This window comes from Anoplophora glabripennis, unplaced genomic scaffold, assembly GCF_000390285.2.
Source record: "Anoplophora glabripennis isolate ALB-LARVAE unplaced genomic scaffold, Agla_2.0 scaffold26, whole genome shotgun sequence".
Classification (NCBI taxonomy): domain Eukaryota; kingdom Metazoa; phylum Arthropoda; class Insecta; order Coleoptera; family Cerambycidae; genus Anoplophora; species Anoplophora glabripennis.
In genome coordinates, this window is record NW_019416261.1 from 1,457,142 (window position 1) to 1,483,580 (window position 26,439).

A 26,439-nucleotide genomic window follows, 5' to 3' on the forward strand; every position below is an offset into this window, starting at 1 on the left:
AAAAAAAAGTAGGGGTAGCTGGGGGTTAGGGGGTTGAAGAAAAATTAATTATTATATAACCGAAAGATGGGAAAAAATCAAAATCAGTTAACGTGTTACGGCGTTTTAAAAAAATTAACTCATTCAAAAGATATGAATTTTATTCCGTACTTCTGACCATCCCTGTATATTATAAGCATTTACTTAGCGATGTTAAATCGTCTATAATTGAACAACATGGATTTTTTTCCCATAGATCTATTGAATCCAATTTAATAATATACTCCCAATATATTACAAGTACTATGGATAGCCAGACTCAGGTGGATGCCGTCTATACCGATTTTAGCAAAGCATTCGATAAAATTAATCATAATATATTTATATCTAAATTGTCTGAAATTGGTGTACATGGTAACCTACTGAGATGATTTATCTCTTATGTTTTCAACAGGTCGCAATTGGTAACTATTAGTGGTTACAAATCTCCCCTCTACGTTGCAATGTCAGGTGTTCCTCAGGTATCACATTTGGGACATTTACTATTTTTAATCTATAACAACGATATCCGTCATTGTTTAAAATTTTGTAAATTTTTACTCTACGCAGACGATTGGAAAATTTACTCTCAATTAAACCATTCCGACATTTGTGTTGCCTACCAAGAAGATTTAAACTATTTCTTTGAATACTGTGAATTGAACAAGCTTCAATTAAATTTAAGTAAATGTTTCTACAGGGTGAGTCAGTTTTTTGTAGACAAACTTTAATGAAAATAACAGTTTTTTTAAAAAATAGTCATTGACGTAGAAGTTCTGTTTAAGAAAGTGGTTGAGCACCCCTCCACTCCGCCACTGTGCAAGTTTTTGAACATTTTTATCGCTTGTTTTATGCCCCTTAATAGGCATTATCTCCCAAACATGAAAAAAATCTAAGCATTCGTTTATAAGTTATAATGAATATTCGAGAAAAAAAAATTATATTCAACACCCCGTATCTCGGAAACGAAGCCTTCTACGACATATGTTTATAGGAACTTTTCTTTTTAAAAACATGTGTTATATCTCCTGTTAAAGTTTGTCTACAAAAAACTGACTCACCCTGTATATTTGTTTTACCCGTAACCAAAATATATAGATACTCTAATAATTATAACTTTAATAAGAGTATTTTAAATCAAGTTGAAGAAATAAAAGATCTTGGGGTTGTCTTTGACAGGAAAATGAGTTTTTCTTTACATATTGATTATATATCTTTAAAAAGCAACAAAATGCTTGGTTTCATTGTCAGAGTTTGCAAAAATTTTAGGTTGATTTTTGCTAGTAAATCTATATATTTTGCATACGTGCACAGCATAATCAATTTTGCATCTATTGTATGGAGTCCTCAACATACCATATATAAGTCTCGACTTGAGGCCATACAGAACAGATTTATGAGATATTTACACTACAAGGAGAGTGGTGTGTATTCTTTTCATTGCAGCACGATGTTACGAAACCATTATCATATTATTTCATTGGAGAATCGAGGAATTATTGCCGAAGCAGTATTTTTGTATAAGTTTCTTAATGATTTTATCGATTCCCCAGATTTATTAGCCTTGATCTGTTTACATGTACCACAACGTGATTTTAGAGCAAATGCACTGTTTCATGAGACCTTTTATCGAATTAATTCTGTCAAAACTCTCCTATAAATAGAATATGCAGACATTTTAACTTATACTATAGTACTCTAGATATCTTTCATTCCTCGCTCATTAGTTTTAAATGATTTTTAAAGGGAACTATTATTGTAAATTAACATTTTCTATTATAATAATTATTTTTGTACTTTTATATTCAATTTGCTTTAAGTAATTTGTGGACATTGTTTTGGGCTATAAAGCCTGTGTTTGTCCCTTCTCCATAAATAAATAAATAAATAAACCGATTTCCCCATTGAAAGGTAAAATACTAAGTGTTGTTATCTGATTTACTATATTTAAAGGAAATTTAACAAAAAAAATCGTTAAATTAAGATGTCATCAGGGTTGTTATATTATTTTCTCCCCAAGACTATATATTCTACTTTGTAATACAATAATATAGCTCTGAAGGAGGAGCAAGTTAAAAGTAAATGTAACTTACAATAATCCACGTACAAACTGATACTTATCTGGCGAATCTACGTAATTCGGATCTATAATTCTTACCAAATCCAAGCATCCAGTAACAAGAAACATTGAGTTTATCGGATATCTCCAACAGAGGCAAGGTTGATTTAGGATTCCCGGCCCCTCCGGTGGTTTCGACGTCGTTAATGCCAAAAACGGGCGTTAAATTAGCCAGTTTAAGCCACTCATTAATACCAAACCACATGGATGGCGTCAGGACTACGTTATTTCCATCGCTTGATAAACTGTTCACGCTATTGTCCTCGTTCTCTACGCATTTCACCAGCTCGGTGGACGGGCCCGCTATCCTGACATAAGAAGGACTCAGGTATTTGGCTAGTAAGACAGCGGTATCACTGAAACCGAAAAAAAAATAGATAGCAGATAAATTCTGCTTCGGATAAAGTCTTTTTAAAAGTACTAAATTTATGTACCCTACACAGGGCGTAATAGGAACGTTGTGGAAGGTTAGTTCCTCGCGCAAACAAACAATAAAGTTGGAGCATTTTTTTCCTAAAAGTAATTCCAAGAGTTGTACGTTAAGATCAGAAGTGAAACTGATGTTTAATCAATTGCTCAAAAAACGTTGATGATGCTGAGGGTGTGAAAAAAAAACAGTATAAAATTTTAAAAACCTATTAAAAAAATGTTATTTCCTATTAAGTCCACACGATTTGAATATAACGATGATAATTGAGATAAATCGGGGGCGGAAATTTAGGGGTATAATCATCTTTTTTTGGGCCACTGATATTTTCGCAATTAATAGTAACATCTTAGAAAATAATTATGTGCACAGCCAAAGGACTTGCAAGTTCTACATACACCAAATAAAGAAATCCAGCCCATTCAGGTCTGGTTATCTAGGTGGTCAGTGAAATACCAGGCCCAATCCACATTTGTTCATAGGTTGAAATAATGATTTACCTATACAGGGTGTGCCATTTAACATTCCAAATTAGTTCAGGAAATTGGGGTTGTTAGGAGGTCCCTCGAATAGCTTCAAATTGTAGTTACAACTGTTAGTTCAAATCTTTCTGTATAGATGGCGTGACAATACTAACAAATTTTTTTATCCCTGGAACGTGGAAATGCAGTCCATCTGAAAGATCGTTAAATATTGAGTAATTTTTGTAATATAAAGTTTTTCCCTATACCTATTTACTTGTTTTCGAGATATGTCGTAACAGGAAAATCTATTATTTTATTTAAATCGCACTGAGGCAAAATATGCTTTTAAAATATTGTTATAATGGATTTATTCACATCACATACTAACTAACAAACTATAAATTATAAAGAAACGAATGATCAACTACAGAAAAAAAAATGTACTATGATAAATCATATCAAGGGTCAGAGACGAACCGTATTTTATCAACTGTTATTAAAAAATGCAGTCATAGGTGGCTCATGTCATTTGTTTAAAATAAAACATGTACGACAGATGACACATATTAGTTTTCCAATAATTACAGTTTTATCAGAATGCATCTTTCAATTTAACTATACTTACCTACTAGTTATAAGATTTACCATTGTACAATTTTTTTCCGTAGTTGATAATTGGTATTTTTATAATTAATTGTTTGATGGTTAGTATGTGATGTGAATAAAGTCATTATAACAATATTTTAAAAGAATATTCAGTCTCGGTATGATTTAGATAAAATAAAGATTTTCCTATTATCTGAAAAGAAGTAAATATTGGGAAAAACTTTGTATTACAAAAATTACTCATAATTTAACGATCTTTCAGATTGACTACATTTCCACATTTCAGGGATCAACAAATTTTTTAATATCGCCACGCCGTCTATACAGAAAGATTTGAACTAACAGTTCTAACTACAATTTAAAGTTAATCGAGGTACCTAACAACACCAGTTTCCGAAACTAAAATAAATTTCTTTATTTCCGACATATTGGCAACGGGAGTGTTAAATGGCACACCCTGTATATTATAAAATTTATTTATTTTTATTTATTTTATTTATTTGCCATTTGGTACACAAACAAGCGAAAAACCCACTAGAGTATCCACTAAATTTACCAAATATACATCAAACAAACATACAGAAATGTTATAAAATTATAAATTGCATAATAGTATTATTAAATAAGTAGGTACGTGTTTGGGCAAGCTTTTAAATGATACTAAAGATATTGAAAATGAATACAAACTGTTACAAATATCGTTGTAAGAAGGCACCATTCTACATACAGGAGAGTTTATCGGATGCATTGGTGTGCTTAAATGGATTAAAGAATAAGTCACGCAAGGCCTACAAGGTCTTAATTAAATTAATTATATTAAAAAATATTTTATCAACTAATCGATCACAATCGATTTTAACATTAATCATTTTATATAAATTAATAATATCCGCTAATACACTCCTGTTTGCTAAAGTTATATTATTTTCAGTATATAATCTATGGAAAAAAAATTAAAAATGTATGTTAAATGCATGAATGGATGTGATGTGATTAATGTAAGTATTATATTGAGGATTCCATATAACTGAAGCAAAATTAATATTACTAAATACACACGTAGGTATAATATAACGCCAATATCGAATTATTTGAACAGAAAATACTAGAATTTTATGTATAAAATCAAAAAAAAAACATACTCTTTGTAAGAACGTACTATAAAATTTCACCCGTATTTTTCTAAAATGTAATGGATGACACTACTTTCCAGAGGTATTAATAAATCATTTATTAAGAGAAAAAAGTCAAATTTTGTATTGTTATATTTGTATCAAATTTTGTAATGTGTTCGTCAAAAAGGTTTCAATATTACATTTAGTAATTTTCTCAATAACGTTACCTCTTCCATGTAATTTACATTCTGAATATGCTATTTGTACTGCTGAAAAAAATATGCAGATACCCCTGAATCTCGGCCTGTGAATTATCTCATTTACCGTTGTCATATTCAAATTCTGCAGAACTATTACTGTACTGAATTTAAATTGATTTGGTCTATCCATTATAAACAAAAACAGATTTTTCTTACGGAAACTTTAACATCCTGTATATTTGCAAGGAATCGTTTCCGGACATATGAACTTTTTCTTCCTGTTTTTGAATTTTTTACTCTTTCTTTTAACACCCTGTAGAAGTCAAACTTAGTACAGCACAGTTCCCTCACAGTAGCTACGCTACATTCATGTACGAGTATAGTTTGAACATAAACCAATTACTGGTGTCGGTATTTATTAGGGATCGTTTCAAGTGCCGAATAAGATATTTGGCCTTAAATGGTATATTTTCTTTTCACAGATTTCTATCGATCATTTCTAAAAAGGCAACTTGTATAAAAATATAATACCTTTAGAACTGCGTAAATTTGTACAACCCATAACAATTAACAGTGGCAAAATAATCAATCTCTTTATTGCTATAAATTAATTATAGATGTTTAAAATTACGCAAAAATTTTAATTTTGTCACGTGATCAAGAACGCATTGTGACGTCATTTAGTGCAAATGAGAACACAATTTGCTTTTGAGCCATCTTCCGTCTAGTCTACAATTCCCAGGTCGGAGAACCTTGAAGCAAAGTGAATTTGAATTCTTNTATCATTCAAGAAAAGTTTGGTTGTGGTTAAGAGTACGTCTATAATAAACCACTTGAAGAAAAAATCACTCGATAAACACACTGACACAGCACAGCACCAAGAAAAACAATAAAAGTACTTAATAGAACTAGAAAATGCCAAGATTAAACAAAAGAAGAGAAAATAAGCTAATGATGACAGCCATGACAAATCAACAAGATCTCACCTGCATATGAGGCTATTTTTTCCAAGCATGCGTGTTAGGAATAACACAGCTAATGTTAAATTTTTACTTTAGTTTATTTAAATTTAGGAATACTCTTTTATATCGTTTATTGTAATTTTTAAGCACATTTATGCATCTATTTTACGAAACACCTGTTGGTTGTTCTTAAATACTGCTGAGTTCTTGTAAAAATAAATTAATGTGAAGCTGTTCATTTCTATAGTATCTATGTAAATAGTACACAAGGGTCAGATTTGGTATGTTTGGTATGTACAATTTCAACTATGACAATTTGTTTCGGGCTGTCTAAATATGTGACGTCACACTAAAAGAGTATTAACAAGATATTTATGGGGAGAAATAATAATGCGAGTGACTCTCTTAATAAGAAACATAGGCAGTGGCGACTGGTGCGGGGGCCCCGCCCCATCTACATATTTTCATAGTAAAAAAAATTTAATTTAAAATTTAGTTTACAATGTTATTTATCTACATAATTAAATATGAAACACAAAAAGGAAATGTTAAACTTGTAGTGTGCAGTCAATTTAACTCGACTTGCAAAATTCGTTTGCAAAACACTGAAGCTGGCCTCTACATCTGTAAACTGTTTACAGCGGTGGTCATGGTTACCGTTGCGCAGCAGTGACGTACTGGGGGTAGCGCAGATTTACTATGCAGTTTAGGCTCTGTTTAGTCCGACCGTAACCAAGTAATAGCTATTCATTGCTATTTTTAATNATCCTGTCCTTGTCATTAGCAATCTCGATTCTCGACTCCACGAATAACCGAACTTTAATAATTAATTATTGATTAACAACCTTTAAGACAGATATAAATACTACTAAACCTAACAATACATAAATATAAACAAACTTTTTGCTTATATTTTTTTGGTACCAGTTCTTCAAGTTAGCAAGTGTGAATAATTTGTTATGTTCTTGCCTTAATGCTAAGTGGGACTTTTATATTTTTTATTCTATTGTAATCAGTAATCACATAAGAGCCCTGCTAGTTTCCAGGATGGTTCATAGAAACTCTCTTCCAATAAACTCACTCCCAAGTTGTCTTGTCTCAATAAACTGTAGAAGCGAAGTGTGGAATTTTTTGTACTCAAGGAATCAACCCTATCCCTGTCTCGGCTCAAGATGTTTTTCAATATTTTAATTAGATAATTATACAAAATTATAGATTATTTATAGACATTTAAAAAAATCCATGCAAGTTGCCCATTATAATTTTTGTGCCTTTTGCATTTTTCAGAACGTCCACAAATCATGACAATGTTAGGAACTAGTATGAAGCGGATTGTAAACAAAAGAAAATTATTTTATTCTACTCTGGATAAATAGATGTACTCACAGAATTATGAAAAGATTGAATATATTCGTCTGACTACTTTTATAGAAACAAACGTACCTAAATTTACGTAAAACTTAAAGACATTTTATAATTTTGCATGTAACTTTATAAATTTTATTTGCAATTGGTCTAAAGACAGTTAAAATTAAATTTTATTGAAATTCTACAAGTAGTTGCCAGAAGAGAATAAGTAATTGATAAAAAAATATGTTTCACACATAACCTTTAAGGAAGAAAGCTATGGTCTTTAAAAAATATATTTTTGTTTAATTTTTTAACATTTTTTAAAAATTTCAATAAATCTTGGTTCAGGGATGTTTTTTACCGGAAACCTTTTTTTTGCCATATTTTTAATAATTGAGATTTTAAGAATATGCAAATGTATTTTTGCTTAAAACGTCTTTTTATCAAAAAAAGTTATATTTATAATCCGTACTATCTTATAAAAAAGTAATCTGCCAGTGGCGGCGTACACAAGAGTTAAAGCAGTGCAGTTTAGAGAATTAATTAAAACCCGATTATTTATTTGATTTCAAAAAATCAGATTCGTATTCAGGGGAACACGTACCTACTATTACCCCTAAAAGACTAACCCCCACTTAAAGTTACACCCCGTATATCGCGCACTTCAAAAAGTTATTGATGTTCCGAATATCTTCTGAACTGATAATGACTTTTAAATTTGATAATGACTTTTAAATTTGTTTTTGCCTGTTTCCATAGTCCAAAATAATTAAAAATGAAGTCATTATCAGTTCAGAAAACGAAAACAGATTAATTTTTAAAACGTGAGCCACTTTTGATTTCGTATTTGCATTCTTTTTTCAGTAATGGATTTCTGGTAAGACAAAACTATTTTCGGAAAAATAATCCTTGGCTGATTCGTTTGGCTCAATTATTTTATTAATTTTTTAAATTTTGTCCGCAGGTAGCAAGAACCCAATATATGAAGGAATAAACTTATTATTTATATGAACAACAAAATTTCGTACAGTGGCTATTTTTGCGATATCGCATCATGTTCACATTCGTAGTAACAAATATCAGGTTTTAAGTATCAGCATATTTTTAATTAAAAATTATATAAAAACTATTATTTTCAAAATATGTTTTCTGAATTGCCGGTTGATTCTCAAGAAAATAAGACTTTTTTTATATTGATTTTTATTTTTAAGAGCAATTAATTGTAATACTGTTTCAGTATAATCGCTATTTGATTTTAAAATTTTCCTATTCATTTAACACGTGAACCTATGGTTTTTCAAAAAATATCTATATCTCAACTGCATTTCACGTTATTGAATAAAATACAATAGTCCATAGGCGTAATTATACGGGAAACTTTGTTCTCTCAGTGCCTATCGTAAATTTTTATCGATTTTTGCATTTTTCTCCTCCCTTACAGCTAAAAAATAAATGACAATTTTATAGGATATTAAATTTCTATAAAAAGTTCCTCAGTTTCTAAGCTTAGATACCTACTTAAGACCTTTCTTATAGCAAATTAAACAAAATAATGTCAGTTTTTGCTGCAAGTATAGTTACTAAATTTTTTAGCAGTGAAACCCTTCAAGTCACATATAGATCCTACTATGGCCACTTTCAAAGGGCAAAGATGCCTCTATAATAATTATCGCCTACGGACAACAAAATAACGTGAAATGCAGCTGAGATATAGATAATTTTAAAAAAACGTAGGCTTACGTATTAAATGAATAGGAAAATTTATAAATCAAATAGAGTAGGTACTTCAAATTAAAATTAAGAGCTGAAATTTGGTGAGATTTTTTTTACAATGTTTAGAACAACATTTCGTCAATGGCGAAAAAAAAATTGTTTCAAAGGAAGCACCCTAGTAAGCATCTTGAAAAAAATACTTAAATGTCTCAATTCTTAACCTGAGTTCATTTTCTTTCTAACATTTTTATTTTAATAAGAAATAACTGTGTATAGAATACCAAATTTGATTTGATTGAGGTCATGAAATTTTATAAATGTAAATCCGAATTTCTAAACTAAAAATTAAACAAGAGTGCCTCTTTCTTCGCTAATAATCCAAAGATCAATATTTATAAAAAAAAAATAAAACAGTTCGGTATAAAGCAACAGTAGTCGCCTGCTAAAACTTCTCCTCCCGTGACATGTATATAAGGATTTGATTGATACTCTGTAAATAAATTCCTTGACGTCCTAAGTTTGTTTAAAATGTGAATAAGAAACTTTAAAGATATCGGAACAATAAGTATATCTCCAATTTTATTAATTTTTGGAAAAAACTTAAATCAAAATATATCTTTAGACACCTTAGGAACACCTTGTATGTAAACCAAAAATACAATTACGTAGTAGAATACGTTTACTACTTACCCCATAAAATTAGTAAGTCTGTAAATAGAATGTATTGCTTACCTCAAATTTAATCCAGTCGACCACGCCACAGGATCTATAGAAAGACTTAGAAATCTTTCACTTATACGGCGCAAAGTATATTTTTCATTAATACTACAGTAAGTCTCTAACGCCTCTTCTCCTTGTATAGAACAGAAGTTGCAAAGGATAACTGATAGTATAATAAGGTATCTATCAAACATTTTTAATTTTTAAATATTCATACTAGAAATAGTACTAGATATCATCTACCTAGACCTTATGCAATCAAGCTGTAAAACAAAACTGTTTAATGGGATCATCTGGTATGTGTCACTAAAGTAAAAAAATACTTTGTCAGCAAAATATTGTTATTAAATTAACTACTAATAATTAATAACACAATTATTAGGTGCTAGGTCAAATATATTGCGAAAGAGTAAATATAATGGATGATGGCATTGTGAGAAGCAAATATTTAAAATATTAAAACGTGTACCTACCTAGATTATTTAATTCATTTTTGAATATTATTTATATTACCTATATATTCACAAGTAACGACTAATAAAATAATTATTTACATGATAACAAAAAATTGTAAGCGAAAAAAAACTAAAATATCACCTTATTTTAAATAAAAACTTATAATTTTGCCCACAAAATATGAGCATGTTGACTTAGGGGTAGGTAATTCTATAAATTCCGCATTTATGTAAATATAAATGAACTTCAGTTCAAGTCAAAATACATACAAGTACCGGCGTATCAAATTTCATTTAAATTGCACAAATCATTTTAGAAATATTAGGGCACAAATCATTTTAGAAATAATAGGGACTAAAACAAAGCGATATTAGGTAGAAGTATATAAATTGTTTTTTTTTAATATCAAAAATCTGTGGTACTGGAATATACCCTGTATATGTCAAGTGGATGTGGAATAAATAGATACCATTAAAACTATGTAAGTATACTTAGTATTTAGTGCGTAAAACGTTCAACAGCATTATTTACTTTTGTAGTTAATTTGCATTTTGAAAATATAAATATTATTAACTATGAAAAATCTATCGCTTTAATAAAATAGAAAATATAACCCTCGGAAGAAACAATTAAAGTCACCATGTATCCTGTTATTTGAAGAAATTGATTTAATGCAACTTTTGTTCGGGACACTTTTTGTGTTATTATTAGAATGTAATATCAGAACTACAGAAAAGTTCGTCCTAATATAACTTTCTCAAATAAATTTATCAGAAGCTGAAAATAGAAGAAATCGTCCTGAGACGTCAAAATCATATTCGGTGAAACTAACCGCTCAAACACTACCACAGAAATTTCGTGTTTAAAAAAAATACCTTATGGGTTCCCAATATTTTTTCGATGGTACCCAAGTAGTCTTACATTTAAAAATGAGTGATTCTTTGCTCATATCTCGATAAAACTAAAACTAAAACAATTTTTAAACATTTTAATAAAGCCATACCTACTAAAACTAAAAAGGTTATTTTGTTGTTGTTGTTACTATTTAAGTGTGACACTCTGTATAAAAAAAATGCATTCTTCAATTTTAAATCTAGGGATATTCTGTTTTTCCGGTCACAATGTAAACAAAAACCACTAAATGACTAATGACAGCAACAGCTGACATTGACGTCTAACTGCTGATAAGAAGACAAGGTCAAACCACTTAAAAAATTAACTTTACATTATATGTATCAAATGATAATAATGTATTATCAGCAGAATATTCGCAAAGAAATAAATTGCTCATGACACATTTCATCTAGATATTTGTTAGTTAAAAATTTACTGTCCAAAAGAAAATGACTAAGATGAAAGTAAAAGTCGACATAAAACTGTGTGGTGTTTGTGGTGATAAAGCTCTTGGTTATAATTTTAATGCTGTAACTTGCGAGAGTTGTAAGGCATTTTTTAGAAGAAATGCTCTCGTACAGAAAGAATTTAAATGTCCTTTTAATAACCAATGCGATATAACAACGGTTACAAGAAGATTCTGCCAAAAATGTAGACTCGACAAGTGTTTCAGAATAGGTATGTGTAAAGACTTGATAATGTCAGAACAGGATAAAGTCGCCAAGCGACAGAAAATAGAAGAAAATAGAGCAAAGAAAAGAAGTATCGGCGGATTTAAATCAGGTTTTAAAAAAATTAAAAAAGAATCGATAGAAGCAGACTCACAAGAAAGTGATTATTTGGGTAGCAATTATAATACTGATTCAGATTCTAAAGACACAAGTTTTGCTGAACAAAATTATGATCCAAGTAATGACAATATAGTTATAAACTACATTGATACCGAACCAAGCAAATTATCAAACGATGAAAGTATTTCCTCATCAAATGAAAGATTGGTTTCATCAAGTGATGATATTTCTACAATAAAGACTATCTTAAATGCAAGTTCAAAGGATAATATCTGTATGTTAAATACTTTAATTAACAATATTGATACGAACTGCAATAACAATACAAAACATGGTTCTATTAATTCCAGTGTTCCACAAAGTACAACTCCAACTGCAACGATAGATGTTACCAAAGATGTAGTCAATGATGTGCAAAGGTAATGTAATATTAAACTAAAATATATTTTCAATAGTTTCCTGTATATCTGCATTAAGCGATAAAATTCATGAAAACATTACCAAAATGACTTTAAACACAGGTAGGTATAGTCTTTCCGAAATCAGTTGAACATGCAAAAAAACGTCTGGTAATCAAATTTAATGAGTTTTATAGGCGTCCCTAAAAAAATTTTCTGCTAAAGGTAAAAAATTATAATAATTTGTATATAATGTTTATTTGGCCAACAACATATTTTAATTATTTGTCCTCAAACAATTTTTTATATTGGTGGTAAATTTCGTTTTGTTCAGTTTCAAAAGGTCTCCAAAATGCCATGTTGTGATAATATTAATAAACAAAATATCCCTCATACCTCTTAGTTCTCCCTTTCGCAATTGTAATATGAATGATTGATTGAAGGTGCCTATAATAAATTAATAAATTATCTGAATCACACCAAATTCCGCATTGCTGCACTGCAGTGCTGGGCAATTTATCAACCACTTGTCATCTGCTGTGATTTATGCAGACGGCATTTGTCATGAAGTTAACGGTTGAGTAGTAGACACGTGTTTATATAGTGCTCTGAAATTACTGATTTTTATATTGTTTTATATTGTGTCTGGCTTTATTTTCTGGCTTATTATCTGAGGTGGTAGATAACTTCAAGATGACGAGGTCTGCTTCTAAAAGTATTAGTCAGGAGACAAAATATGATGAGAGCTTAAAAGATTACATAACTAATTTAGTAAAGGAGTCAACAAAAGCTCTACAACAAAAATTATTATCTTTGGAACAGCAAGTAAGTGACTTGGTTTCAACAAATAAAGAACTGATTGGGTTGTTAACGAAGATTAGACATATTGATTCGTTGATTGTTAATGATTCTAATAATAAGGTTAAGTCCTTCGCATTATCACAAGAAGTAGTAGATGTGGGGGAACAAAGAAATACTAGGAATTCGACTAAAAAATGCCAGCCATTTGATAGCGGCAAAATGGATGGGTCGGTCGCCAGTGGCGTCCCTATGAAACGGAATAAGAATTTTATTAGGGGTTCGGCTGCTATTAGTGAAGGATCTTCCTTGGCTGCTCCAGCTAAGAAATTATGGCTCTACGTGGGGAGATGCAGAGCTGAGACTACGGTGGACAGTGTTATTTCCTATTTACAAAATAAAATGCAGGATCAAGAATTCGAGGTTGTAAAACTGGTCAGTAAGGGGTCTAATGCGGCTTTTCGAGTAAGTACAGTCTTCTCTGAACAAGTGCGTGATGAACTTTAAAGCCCTGGTTTTTGGCCGGAAAACATTATTATAAAACATTTTAAGTTTTTTCATGGGCATAAGCAGTCGTCTGGATCATTTGTCTAATAATGTGGCGAAGCGTGTTGGAATTTGCCATTTTAATATAAGAAGCGCTCGTAATAAATTGATAGAATTGTATACTTTTTTGGAATCATTAGATTTCCCGGACGTTGTATGTTTGAGCGAGACCTGGTTCTCAGCTGACGAAATTTCAGTTTTAAAACTTAATAATTACAAATTAACTGATTACTACTGTAGAGTTGATAAAGCTGGTGGTGGTGTGGCGATTTATATTCGCGATACAATTGGCAGTTTTAGTATTAAAGCAATCAATGTGACTCCAGTCCAATCTGTATTTGAGTATGCTGCTACAGAGATTATTGTTGATTCTGTGAATATTTTAGTAGTTAGTTTATATAGGGCACCTGACTCTAACGTTGATCTGTTTTTAAGTTATTTAGAAAATTTGTTGACGCTAATTTGCTCCAAGTTTAAGTTCAAGTATTTGTTTGTTTGTGGTGATTTCAATATAAATTTGGATGTCAACGTTAGGAGTCAGAACGCCACTGCTTTAGTAAATTTATTTGATACGTATGGTTTTGTACAAAGTTTTTATGATTATACTCGTGTAAATATGAATTCTAAGTCTGTAATCGACAATGTTTTTGTCAGAGTCAGTGTACCTATTGTAAGGGCAGAGTTGTTTTTCCCTTTTTTTTCTGATCATTCTATGCAACTGATTGCTGATAAAACTCATTTTTTTTTTAACGATTTCAATATTCAGATCTTTAAATTTCATGCTGCTAATGTGGGATGGAATGCTCTGATAGATAACGTGCTTGATAGCAATGATAAATTTGATAAGTTTTTCCGGTTTGTTGACTTTTCCCGAAAGACTTGTATAAAAGGTACTTATTTTGCCCTACAGACAGAAATATGAATCTGCACAAACAATTAAGTAAATCTCACAAAAAAACTATTAGAGGTAAAAAGAAGTTACTATAGGGAATCAATTGCGTTAGCGCAGAATAAATCAAAGGCTGCTGGCAGGAATGTAATAAAGGATCATGTAAATGTAAATAACCGCTCTAGTGTTCCTATCTTTTTTGTAGATGATGTAAATAATTCTGTGCCTTTTGCGCAATCTGCGGAAGCTTTTAATCAATTTTTTCTAGACTCTGTTCGAGAAAGCCGTAAGTCGGATGTAAATCCTAACAATTATGTTTTTTCCTCAGACAGGGTGGCTGAATCTTTGACTCTGTTACCACTTTCTCACGAGGAAATGGTCGAGGTGATAAATAGTGTTTCTATCAAGGATTCAGGGGGTTTTGATGGTATTCCTTGCTCTATCCTTAAGCAAGTGGTTCATGACATAAAGGAACCTCTTACTAAACTTGTAAATAGCTCTTTTGAACAGGGTTCATTTCCACCTGTTTTAAAACAGAGTTTGATCGTCCCTATTTATAAAAAGGGGGGAAAGTGATAAGATTTCGAATTATAGAGGTATCTCTTTGGTGTCGGTGTTTGCAAAGATATATGAGAAGGCTTTTGCAGAAAATCTAAAGTTTTTCTTGAGTGAGCACAAGTTGATTAGTAATATCCAGTTTGGTTTCCAAGCTGGTTCAATGCTGGATGCTTTATTGACAATTTATAAACACAATTTGGAAAGTTTTGAGTCCAAGCAGAAATCGGCTTGTTTCTATTTTGATTTAACGTGGACTTTTGATACCGTAAACAATGACTTACTTCTGATAAAGCTTGAACATTATGGGGTCAGGGGTACTCCCCTTGAGTGGTTGAGATCTTATTTATCAAATCGACAGCAGAAAGTTATCGTCAAGGGTCCTGTTGGCCAGTCTACATCGAGCAACAGAGTGGTTCCCTTGGGTGTTCCTCAGGGTAGCATTTTGGGACCTATTTTGTTTATCATTTTTATAAACGATCTAGGCAACTGTTTTTTTCCAAATCAGGCTTCTCTCTATGCAGATGATTCCACTGTGGCTTTTCGGGCAAACAGCGTTGATCAGTTGGCTCGTGAGGGTGGGAATTGTATTGATATAATGAAAAAATATTGTGTGGCAAATGGACTGTCTCTAAACTGCGCGAAAACTGTAATGATTTCTTTTTCAATTCATGACCCTAATAATAGTTTATATGTTGCCCTAAATGGGAGATCTCTTAGGGATAATGATTGTGTGAAGTCTCTGGGAGTCACATTTGACAGGTGTCTTAACTGGCAGGCTCAAATAGTGAACTTATATAAGGGGCTATTCAAACATAACTTTGTCATGTGGAAGCTGAGGGAGTTTGTGAGTCTTGACGTACTGAAGTTATATTATTACGGACAGGTTTACCCTATCCTAAGCTATTGTATCCTCTGTTCGGGGTAATGGTTCATGTATCGACAATTTAGTGATTGCGCAAAAACCAATAATTCGAACTATGCTGTTTAAAACATGGCGTCATTTTTTGTCGCCGATTATTTAAAGACTTGGGAATCTTGACCGCAGTCTCAATGTATATTTTAGAGTGCGCGATATACGTAAGAGTTCACAAGTCTGAATTTACGCAGTTCGCAGATAGACATTTGACGTTTGACCTCAGAGATAGGCATGCTGTCGTGGTACCTAGACACAGATTGGCAAAGTCAGCTAATGGTCCTTTTGTTATGACACCTAAAATATATAACCGCCTTCCAGTTAATATAAGAAATATTCAGAGCATCCCTTCCTTCAAAAAGTCGCGTAGAGTGTTACTTTTGACAAAATCATTCTACACAGTGCGTGAATTTTTTGAGTGTAGTTTTCTTTGATTGTTGTTTGTCATCTTGTATTGAGCAAATTGACTTTGTAGTCAATGATTGTGTCATTGTTATTTATTTGTTATATATATGTATTAATTCTATTATGAATTTTATTGTATTTACTTGATGTTTTCCATGCATTGTATTATGTCTCAGGAGAAATAAAGCATATTATTATTATTATTATTATTATTATTACTATTACTATTACTATTACTATTACTATTACTATTACTATTACTATTACTATTACTATTATTATTATTATTATTATTATTATTTATTGCCCAGTAGCCCAATGCAACTGTGATCGTTTTCCTTTGCCCAGGCTTGCATTCTTCAACTGAGGGTATACATTTCTATCACCTCCACGTTTAGTTCGACCAGACCTGTATATGGGTATGGCTAAATAAATATGAGAACAAGTTTTTCAAATATTTCAATGCCGAGTTGCTGCGTCAGCGACCGAACGTGGTACATACTATCAATCTGTTGGTTCTTCAATTGATATCGGAAAGACTATACATGAAATATATTGGTACCTATCAGACTCCTCCAAGAATTTTAACTTAGTTTTTGTTCCTTGGTCATGTGTGCATAGGGGTATCAAAAAATCAGGACAGTACTGTTCTAAGAATGATTGAAATCATTTTTTAGAGTAAATTCACTGGATCCGAGCCCCATCGAATCAATCCTTTGTGAAGCAATTAAATTAGAATATGAAGCTTTCTCTGCAATAGCTCAGTCTCACTCAAATTCAAGAGAGTTAAATGACGCTGAAAGGGCAAAACTAAATGAACTTATAGTCGCCAATAAAGCTCTTCTACCACCTGTCGACGATGAACTAAATAGCCTCCTGACAGTAGATGACTGTAAATTTAAGGTACCTATCGTTTCTTATGAAAACTAGATGAATTTTTGAAAATTTAGTATTGTTTAATGTCCAACTATTGCAATTAAAAGAAATACTTATCGTTGGAATAGACTAACTTGAAGTATTTTATCAGTTGAATTGTCAGTTCTTAAGTATAATTTTATCTGATATCACTTATAAATTTGCATATTTTTTTATTAACTTATAATATAATCGCATAAACATTACAAAATATTTGTATTTAGATAGATAAATACTTTGTAGCTCCTTGAAATTTTTTAACACTTGGGTATTTTTTAATGTTGATCTTATTGGCAAAATAAATTCAAAGTGCCAAGTCAACAAATACTAGTGATAAAATATTTAATAGATAATCAATTTATCAATAAATTGTGTAAATAAAAAACCATATTTACATTATCGAGATTATATACATGAGAACTGAGGTCAATGTTTCACATCCACCTTTTAATAATTTAAAATTGTACAAAAATTTAAATACTTGTCTCACCTGAAAATATAGTTTAATTTAAAAATTTCTAATAAAAAAATTTGAAATGATCAATATACATTAGATCAGTTCTTGTTCAGTTTAATTTTGAAAAATCGTGTGTACCGGGTATCCCGCAATTAATGGTACATGCTTCAAACGGGTGAAAATAAACCAATTTAGATCAACTTAATACAAGTTTGCTTCCTTAAAAGGTTACAGGCCTTCAAAGAAATTTTGTTTTATTTATTTTTTATTGATTTATTAATTTAATGTATTAATTAATTTTTCTTCATTTATATCTATTTAAATTTGAATTAATATTTTTCAAATTTATGCTACCTTTCTCGAAATTCGTTACATCTTGATATACCAAATTGTTGATCCTTCATCAAACTTCAATCCAGATGGGCGACTTAGAAGTTTGTGTTCTTCGCTGATAAGCCCACTTACTATTTTTAAGCCAGCTGCGTGAGAACACAATCCTGTATAGTGGCAATTGAATTTTCATTGTTTCAAGACTCAAGAGAGATCTTATCTTTCGAATTGAATGGGGATTTCAAAAATAATTTTATTTGGGAAAAAAACATTTTTTTCTTTAAAAATATCAGTCAGTGCCCGTATGCATGCCACTGTTAAAGCTAAAAATTATGTTTGTATTGAAAAACATGCGCCTTTATTTGAAAATATTAATTAATTTCCTTCTTTTTCCTAAAATTTTAACGTATTTTTGCAACGGGACATTTTTGAAACAGTTTATAAAGCAAACTATTATTCATTTTCCATGAAAAATCGCACCTTTAAATATTCTTATATCGTTAAGGTACATCCTGTATACAGGGTGTCCTGAAATTCATGCAACAAAATTTGGTCACAGATTCTTAAGACAAATTTAGGGGACCCGTATTTTTTATTTTTGCAAAGTGGCCCCCTCTTTCGGAATTACAGCCCCCTGAAGTTCGCCCCTAAGAATAATCTTTTTTTTATATATCTCGGAACCCTGTTGTACGAGAATCACTAAATTTGGTACACAGGGGTTTTATGTCATGTGGAATCTGAAGGTGCTACGTTTTTTGACGGGGAACCCCTTAAGACAATTTTTCGTGGGCTTCCTTGTCTTTGGAGCCAAAAAAATTTGGTCGCATATTTAAATTTCTTAAAAATGATCAGTCCACTAGAGCCATTAAATTTTGAAACTCTGTCTTTTTATACTTTTTTCGTAAAACGCAATGTTTTCGAGAAAAATGTCAAAATGTGATCGAATGCACATCGCGGTTCGCCATTTTCCTCAAAAACATTACGTTTTACGAAACAAATATCAAGAAACAAAAAAGTTTCTAAATTCAATGGCTTTCTAACTAATAATTTAAAAAAATCAAATTCGCGACCAAATTTACCCCTGTGTACCAAATTTAGTGATTCTCGTACAACATGATTTATTTGAGATATAAAAAAGACTTCTTAGGGGCAGATTTCAGGGGGCTGTAACTCTGAAAGAGGGGACCAGTTGGCAAAAAGAAAAAATTCGGGTCCCTTAAATTTGTCTTAAGAATCTATGACCAAATTTTGTTGCATGAATTTCGGAACACCCTGTATAACAAAAAGTACATTCAACTTTAAAACATTCATAAGAAAAATGCAGTGAGAAAATGCAAACAAATTAATGGGCTAAGCATTATATATGAGGGATTTCACTTTCATTATCTTCTTCCTTTGTTTTATTACCAGAATCTTTGAAATGCTCATCTGAATCGAAAAATTGTAATAATGCAAGCAGTTTATCCTTGATTAGTCTATTTGTGTTTCAAATTCTTTGACATTTCATCTTGATAGACAAGAAGAAGTTAAAATTCCAACCAAGTTTGATTTCGTCCATTTATAATTCAATTTACAACCTCATCGGAGTTGCTCCAAAGATGGCAAAAATCCAACTGCAGTGTTCAGCCTTTTAACTTAATAGTGATAAATTTGCAACATTGCGGGTATACCCCTCTTTCCCACTTAGGTGGTGTAAGCACTATATAAAAATGTTTATGCCGACGCAATATCAAAATGAGCAGTGAATGTGTTAAAATAAAAAATAAGTGTAATAAGTAATAAGTAAATAAAATAAAAGTGTCAAAGATCTAGATTATAAATAAAATATCGTCCCTATTATCACGTAAAGGCGTATGTGTATATCCATTTCTTGGATTATACTCCCCTACGTGATAAGAGGGACGATATATTGAAGAGTAAATATTAGAAGTCACTGAAAACCTCCATTGTATTATTAATTTTCTTATAGCAAATCATTACATTACAATTATATTATTACATTACATTACAATTAATTATATATTTACAAGTCTTATTTGACTGTACATATTAGTGATTATGTTCCAATGTCTTGATGCAAATTCAGCGAAATTATGGTTACTATACTAACAAAAAATACAAATTTTTCGCCTTTTTTAATAATTGCAAAATTAGTCCATTTTTAATGAATGGAGGAATAAGTACGACTGTGACTTTATTAAGGTTGTGTTTTTTTTAATATTTCATTGTTAATTAATGTAAGTGTATTTTCTCTTCTTTTCAATTTCTTTTTCTTCTTCTTCAAATAGCACCCAGCTGTGGACAATAAATGTGGCAGAAAGTATATTCAATGACAAGATGCTACACATACTTGCCAAATAGACCATATATTTGACTCTGTCATTATCTGTATGGTCTCAACTTGACCAATTTTTTTTACCAAAAATGGTAAATGTATAGCAGATTCTATTCAATGCAATTTTTTTAATTATGTGTACAGTTTTTAATTATTTATTATTAATGTATAAATTCCATTAAAATGTAAATTGTAAAAAAATACTTACGCATGGTTTATGCAGTCCTTTTTACAGGGAAACCCCCCGAAAATGTTGGATGCTGATCCGGGATTGTTAGATGTGATAAATTTGACTGCCCTTGTTATTAGACGACTAATTAAGATGGCCAAGAAAATTAACTCGTTTAAAAACATGTGCCAAGAGGACCAAGTTGCGTTACTAAAGGGAGGCTGCACGGAAATTATGATTTTAAGAAGTGCGATGAACTACGATCCCAAAAAACAAACATGGAATGTGAGTATAGTAAAACCAAGTAAAGTATTACCTTTACTAGATCTTGTCCTATAATGATTTCCATTATCCATTGTATCCCTCTAAGTTGTGCTTTGTGTGATAGTGATGAAAATTGTTATTTAAAATTTTATTGAATTAAAAATATTATTAAAGTATTTAGATAATATTTAATTAAGCGTTAAGGCTATATAATGGCTACATCTTGGACACTTTTCATGTTGCAACATTGAGATTAAGTAAAAAAAGTTACTTATATAATTGCATTTAATTTTTTGAGTTAAAAAAAGTATCACATTAAAGAATCTTTTAAAATAAGCTATAATTTGTTAAATTTAGATAAGGCAAACTCAAGTTCCTGCTTTTAAAAATATTTATCGAATATACAGAGTGTGACCTAACAAATGTTACCTACTTCGAAGGTATAATCTAGAACCCAAATGGTGTCGATTTAACCCAACTTGCTCAAATGAAAAATGTTGCAAAAAAAAGTTACAGGGTATTAAAGTTTCTTTTATTTTCTTGTTTTCTCCTTAACTCAGAACCCAATTAACCGATTTGAGCAAAATTTGCTGTAACTTAATTTTTCTTCAGTGATTATGTTCCTATCAGGTTAAATCATGCAGGGCATTCATTTTACTACAACCCTTCGTATATATTCTTATGTAAATTTTTTGTACATTTAAATTTTTACACGCAACTATCACAAATAGGTAGAGAATTTTATTCTACACAAAAAATGTATACCTATCAAAAGTCAAAATTATGCTCGGTTATGAAATTATTACAGAAAATATAATATATAACATAATTAATAACATAGTAAACTGAAAGGCGGCAGTAATAAAAAGTCTACTAATTTATAATAAATGTTCTACATGTCCCCCATTCTCTTCAACACATTTCCTTAAACGTTTTATGAAACTATTGAGAATAGGAAACGAATTATACATTCGCCTAACTTGTCATACGGCGTCTTTTTTTCTATCCCAAAGTTCTTCTCCCGTATTAGATGTTACAAGTTTTAAACAATTCCCTTTAAAAGACCCCAAAAGTAAAAGTCTAACAGATGAAAAACCAGACAGCGAGAAGGCCAAGGAAAGTCACTACCTCGACCAATCCAACGGTTTGGAAATGCTTGATATAAATGATCTCTCACCAAATGGTTGTAATGAGCAGGGGCACCATCGTGCACAAGCCACATTTGTCGTCTAGTATTAATGGGTACTTCTTCGAGAGTCCCAGGAAGTTCTTGCCGAAGGAATTCCAAATAATTTTGGCCATTGAACCTTGCAGATAGAATGATAGGCATCCAAAATAAAATTTCCTATAACCCCACACCAGACAACTGAAAATTCGTATTGGAAGTGATACTCTTTTATTGCGTGTGGATTTGCTTCGCTCCACAAGTGTAAAGGTTGTGTCATCTGTAAAGGCAATTCTCCCGTGAAAAATGTGATCCCCGTTTATGTAACTGGAAAAATCGTTTACAAAATGTTAATCTCAGGGGGCAGTCGATCCGGTTTAAGCAAATTTTATGCAGGGTGAAAATAGAAACATTGTAACTGTGCATGGTGTATAGTTGAAACGGTTTTGTGGCCAACTCCTGTGACTGCTGACAAACAACAAATAGTAATTTTGGAATTTTCTTCTACTCTTTCTAGAATTTATTCTTCGTCATCTACCCTTCTTTGAACGTACCTTCCATTTCATGAATTAGACCGAAAGTTTCCAGTTTCTCCTAATATATTAAATAAAGAACCAAACAATGTATGAGAAGGCTGTCTGCATTTCGGATAAAGTTCTTCATATGTTCTCTTAGCAGTGCATCCACTAAAATATTCCTGTACATATACCACTATCATGTCTCTCATTTCATAATTCAGAAACAAACTTTTGCAAAATACACACTTGACAGTGACTTATCAAAATTGTCTTGTTATGAATACGTTATTTCCAAAAAATATTTTTGTGTAGAATAAAATTCTCTACCTATTTCTGATAGTTGCGTGTAAAAATTTAAACGTATAAAAAAGTCACAGAAGAATATTCACAAAGAGTTTAAGAAAAATGAATGTTCTGTATGATTTAACCTATTACGAACATAATCACTTCATGAAGAGAAACTAAGCAACAGCAAATTTTGCTCAAATCGGTTAACTGAGTTCTGAGTTAAGGACAAAACAAGGAATAAAAAAAGAAACTTTAATACCATGTAACTTTTTTCATTTAAACAAGTTTGGTTAAATCGACACCATTTGTATGTAACATTCGTTAGGTGATACCCTGTATTTATTATTTACCATAAGAAAAAATTCTTATAACTAAATTTGTGGGGGACTGAACAAATTATAAAAGATATATTTCCACCTAGATTGTATTCAAGATGTTTGGAAATATTGATGATATTTTTGTAATCCATGGCAAATGTGCTTCCTAGTGATATTAGGAACTTAAAAATATTTCAAATAAACTGTTGGCCATATTTGTTAATAGATTTTTTATTTAAAGTCACATATGAATGGTGTCCAAGATTCAGTCACTCCTTAGTGATCAGACTTTATTAAATATGTAATACCTTAACACTTTAATATACATTTTATTTTATTTTTTTTTTCAAAGAACTTTTAATAACAATTTTTGCTGGCAGTGGCATGTAAAGTGCATACTAAAAGGATGGAATAATAGAAACTTGTGTTGCTGTTATATAACCTTAACTGATCGTACCGTGTAGTGAATTTACAGTTACAATTTTATTTTGTGTATTGATTTATTACAGATTCCTAGTCAAGACAATATAACTTTAAATGTTGATGTACTCAAACTTGCTAAAGGAAATATATACCAGGAACATGAACGCTTCATAAAAACCTTTGATCCAAAGTGGAGAGTTGATGAAAATATTATATTGATATTGTGTGCAGTGGTCCTGTTCACGCCTGAAAGACAAAGAGTCATTCACCAGGATGTGATTAAATTGGAACAGGTGCAGTTTTTTTAATAAATATTTTGTAACTGGAACTAATTCATTATTATTATTTTAAATTCTACCAGCTGGATAATAATTGTTATCATCTGCTTGTTCTAGAATTCTTACTACTATCTTCTAAGAAGATATCTGGAAAGTATTTACCCAGGATGTGAGGCGAAATCAACATTTTTAAAACTGATTCAGAAAATTGCTGAACTTCACAAACTCAACGAGGAACTGATAAATGTGTACCTAGATGTAAATCCTTCAGAAGTAGAGCCTTTACTAATAGAAATTTTCGATTTAAAACACAAACAGTGAAAAACTACTTAATTCATATCAATAATTTTAAACAAAAATCCTCAGGAATTATAGTTTGTACTAAATTGTACATAACGAAGAAAGTAATCATCGGTTGATTATATTATGATTGTGTCACAATAGTATTCAGGAAGATATGCAAAAGCGGTGTGCAATATAATTATACAGGGTGATCTAATTATAACTGTAGTACCGATCGAAAAACTGGAAATACTTTGTGGATCGATTTATCATACTGTAAATTTGATTGTTACAATTACAGAAACTTTGAGTATGTTTTAACTTAGAGAGCCTATTTACTTGTTAGTTATATACCGATACTTCGCTACGGTGAAACCAAAATTATACAGGGTGATTCAGAACTTATCTGAAAAAAAATTTTTCAATGTACAGGGGATTCTTACAAATACAATTTTGTAAAAAAAAATCAAAAAAGGCAGTTCGAAAATGATTTAAAAATACACTTCTGCTCGGCACTGGAAACTGATCCACTGTAAAACCTGACCTTGCGTAAGGTAAAGCATGCAGTCGTAAACTGGCACAACGGTAAAGTGTAATAAAAAATGAACGAACGAAAAATTGAAAGAATTTCTTTCCTAAAGAAAAGTAATGTAATACCTACTAAAATCGGATTCGGAATCGCCTGGGTCCCCGCGGAGAGCAATTTGTGGTCAGCGCACAACGCAAATGACTAGAGACTACAGTAGCCCAGCTATGTAATGGTTTTAAATACTCCAACTTCAATAATTTCTTTCTCGTAAACTAAAAGAATTTTACAAACATTTTTTTATGATATTGACTCCATTTTCATGACGCATCTATTCTCAAATTTTTTCGGATAAGATATATTCTTATAAATTTTGTATAAATGTAAAATGTCAGTAGTGATTCAAACTAAAATGTGATACTAAACAAGATAATATTAAGATGCCAAAATGTCACTATAATTAGCTGACTACTGTCCATATCTTCCAAACTAGTTATTTTAATTATGATAAGGCTTGAATTATGAATATAGGCCAGTATCCACAGTGTTTCAGTCAAATAATAAAAAAAGTCTTATGATGAATGCCTGCAAACACATTTTCAAGATATAGGGAGGTAAAAAAAAAGAAATAATTTTTTAAATGTTTCTAAAAATGTGTCGTGCGACTGACATCTAATTAAAACCAGTGGTATTTCTAAGAAACATATATACGGCATACGGTCATCTTATTTTCTAAAGAATTGTGACATTTGACCTACCTGAAAAACAAACCATTTCTCATTTTTCTTCTAGAAATACAATGAAAGTACAGAAAATCTCTGGCTTAAGATTTTACTTTTTTTTTCAGCATATAATTTAAAATTGTAGTCTATAATTTTTTAAATATTTTGAAAATGTAAACTTTTTCAAATTTCAACGTGCTATATCTTGAAAACGAAGCGTATCTGCAAGCTCCATCATAGAAGTTTTTTTTCCTATTTTGACCCCCTATTTAAAGTTTTAAGTTTGACCCACTTAATCTTAAAATATTCTTCCTCAACAGGTTATGTAATATAATTGTAATAATGTAATATTAATCATACTTTAAATTACTGTATTATAAATTAAAAAGTGGTTGCTGATCTCTCTGTAATTTTTAACACTTCATAAACATTTGAACTAGGAAATAGGTCATAATTGATAGAGTAAACACTGTTATTTATTTTTTTAATGTTAATGTATTTAAAAGTATTGTACATAATAAACATTAAATGTTTCGTCGGTTTCATTTTATACCCTAAAACATAAAGGCTATCGACATTAAAGTACATAATAAATAGAGTTCGTGGGCACATGGCTCGTAACATAATTAGATTCGCTTCACTAATTGAAAATATGAACATTGTTACAAAAAATATCAAGTATTTTGGAAAAAGGTACCATAATTTGGGGGCCAATAGTACATAAAAAAGTAATGATTTTCTTTCCTGTATTCATGGGCATTTTTATGATCAAATTTTGGGTAAATCTTCCAAAAAATTACCAATGTATTGCTGCTAGAGGTTGCTAGTTATGAGTTATGACCTTACCTAGTGACATTTTATGGCAACTTTTTGAGGTTAGGTCTGTCGAAAACATACAATTTTTTGAGAAAAACGCATTTGTCCCAAAACCAACCACTTATTCCTTAATATACAGTGTCCAGAAACGAATACTTCATATTTCAAGGATAGCTTAGGATGGATATAAATCAATTTAGATTGTTACCTTAGTACAATTTTATTTTAAAAAGTTACAGGACTTAATGTGTAGTCCATTATTTTCCTCAGTATATTATGGAGTAGAAACTAG

The 26,439-nt window shown here is 30.9% G+C and overlaps 2 protein-coding genes across 3 annotated transcripts in view; one reads left to right on the forward strand and one right to left on the reverse strand.

Annotated features, from left to right (window-relative positions):
- The window catches only part of LOC108905779 (putative protein tag-278), a 17,267-nt gene extending 7,379 nt beyond the window's left edge, over nucleotides 1–9,888 (reverse strand). The window contains exons 1-2 of the mRNA XM_018708800.1: nucleotides 9,707–9,888; nucleotides 2,177–2,493 (exon numbers count right to left, since the gene is read on the reverse strand). Of these exons, the coding sequence (XP_018564316.1) occupies nucleotides 2,177–2,493; nucleotides 9,707–9,888 (499 nt within the window). The remainder of the gene's footprint in view (nucleotides 1–2,176; nucleotides 2,494–9,706) is intronic.
- A 1,450-nt stretch (nucleotides 9,889–11,338) lies between these two features.
- Nucleotides 11,339–24,536, forward strand: LOC108905969 (nuclear hormone receptor HR96). Of its 2 annotated transcripts, none has more exons than XM_018709065.1 (5): nucleotides 11,339–12,254; nucleotides 17,020–17,245; nucleotides 20,603–20,833; nucleotides 23,610–23,816; nucleotides 23,919–24,536. In XM_018709065.1, exons 1-5 carry the CDS (start codon nucleotides 11,494–11,496, stop codon nucleotides 24,120–24,122), a joined length of 1,629 nt encoding a protein of 542 aa, XP_018564581.1. In that variant the 5' UTR covers nucleotides 11,339–11,493; the 3' UTR covers nucleotides 24,123–24,536. The 2 variants fall into 2 exon arrangements, with proteins under 2 accessions (XP_018564581.1, XP_018564592.1); XM_018709076.1 differs by having other exon boundaries at nucleotides 20,615–20,833.
- The last annotated feature ends 1,903 nt before the right edge of the window (nucleotides 24,537–26,439 follow it).

Coding starts and splice junctions, on each gene's coding strand:
- LOC108905969 (XM_018709065.1), top strand. CDS start 11,494: ATGACTAAGATGAAAGTAAAAGTCGACATAAAACTGTGTGGTGTTTGT. Junction 17,246..20,602: donor TAGATGACTGTAAATTTAAG/GTACCTATCGTT, acceptor TGGTTTATGCAG/TCCTTTTTACAGGGAAACCC. Junction 23,817..23,918: donor ATGTGATTAAATTGGAACAG/GTGCAGTTTTTT, acceptor TGCTTGTTCTAG/AATTCTTACTACTATCTTCT.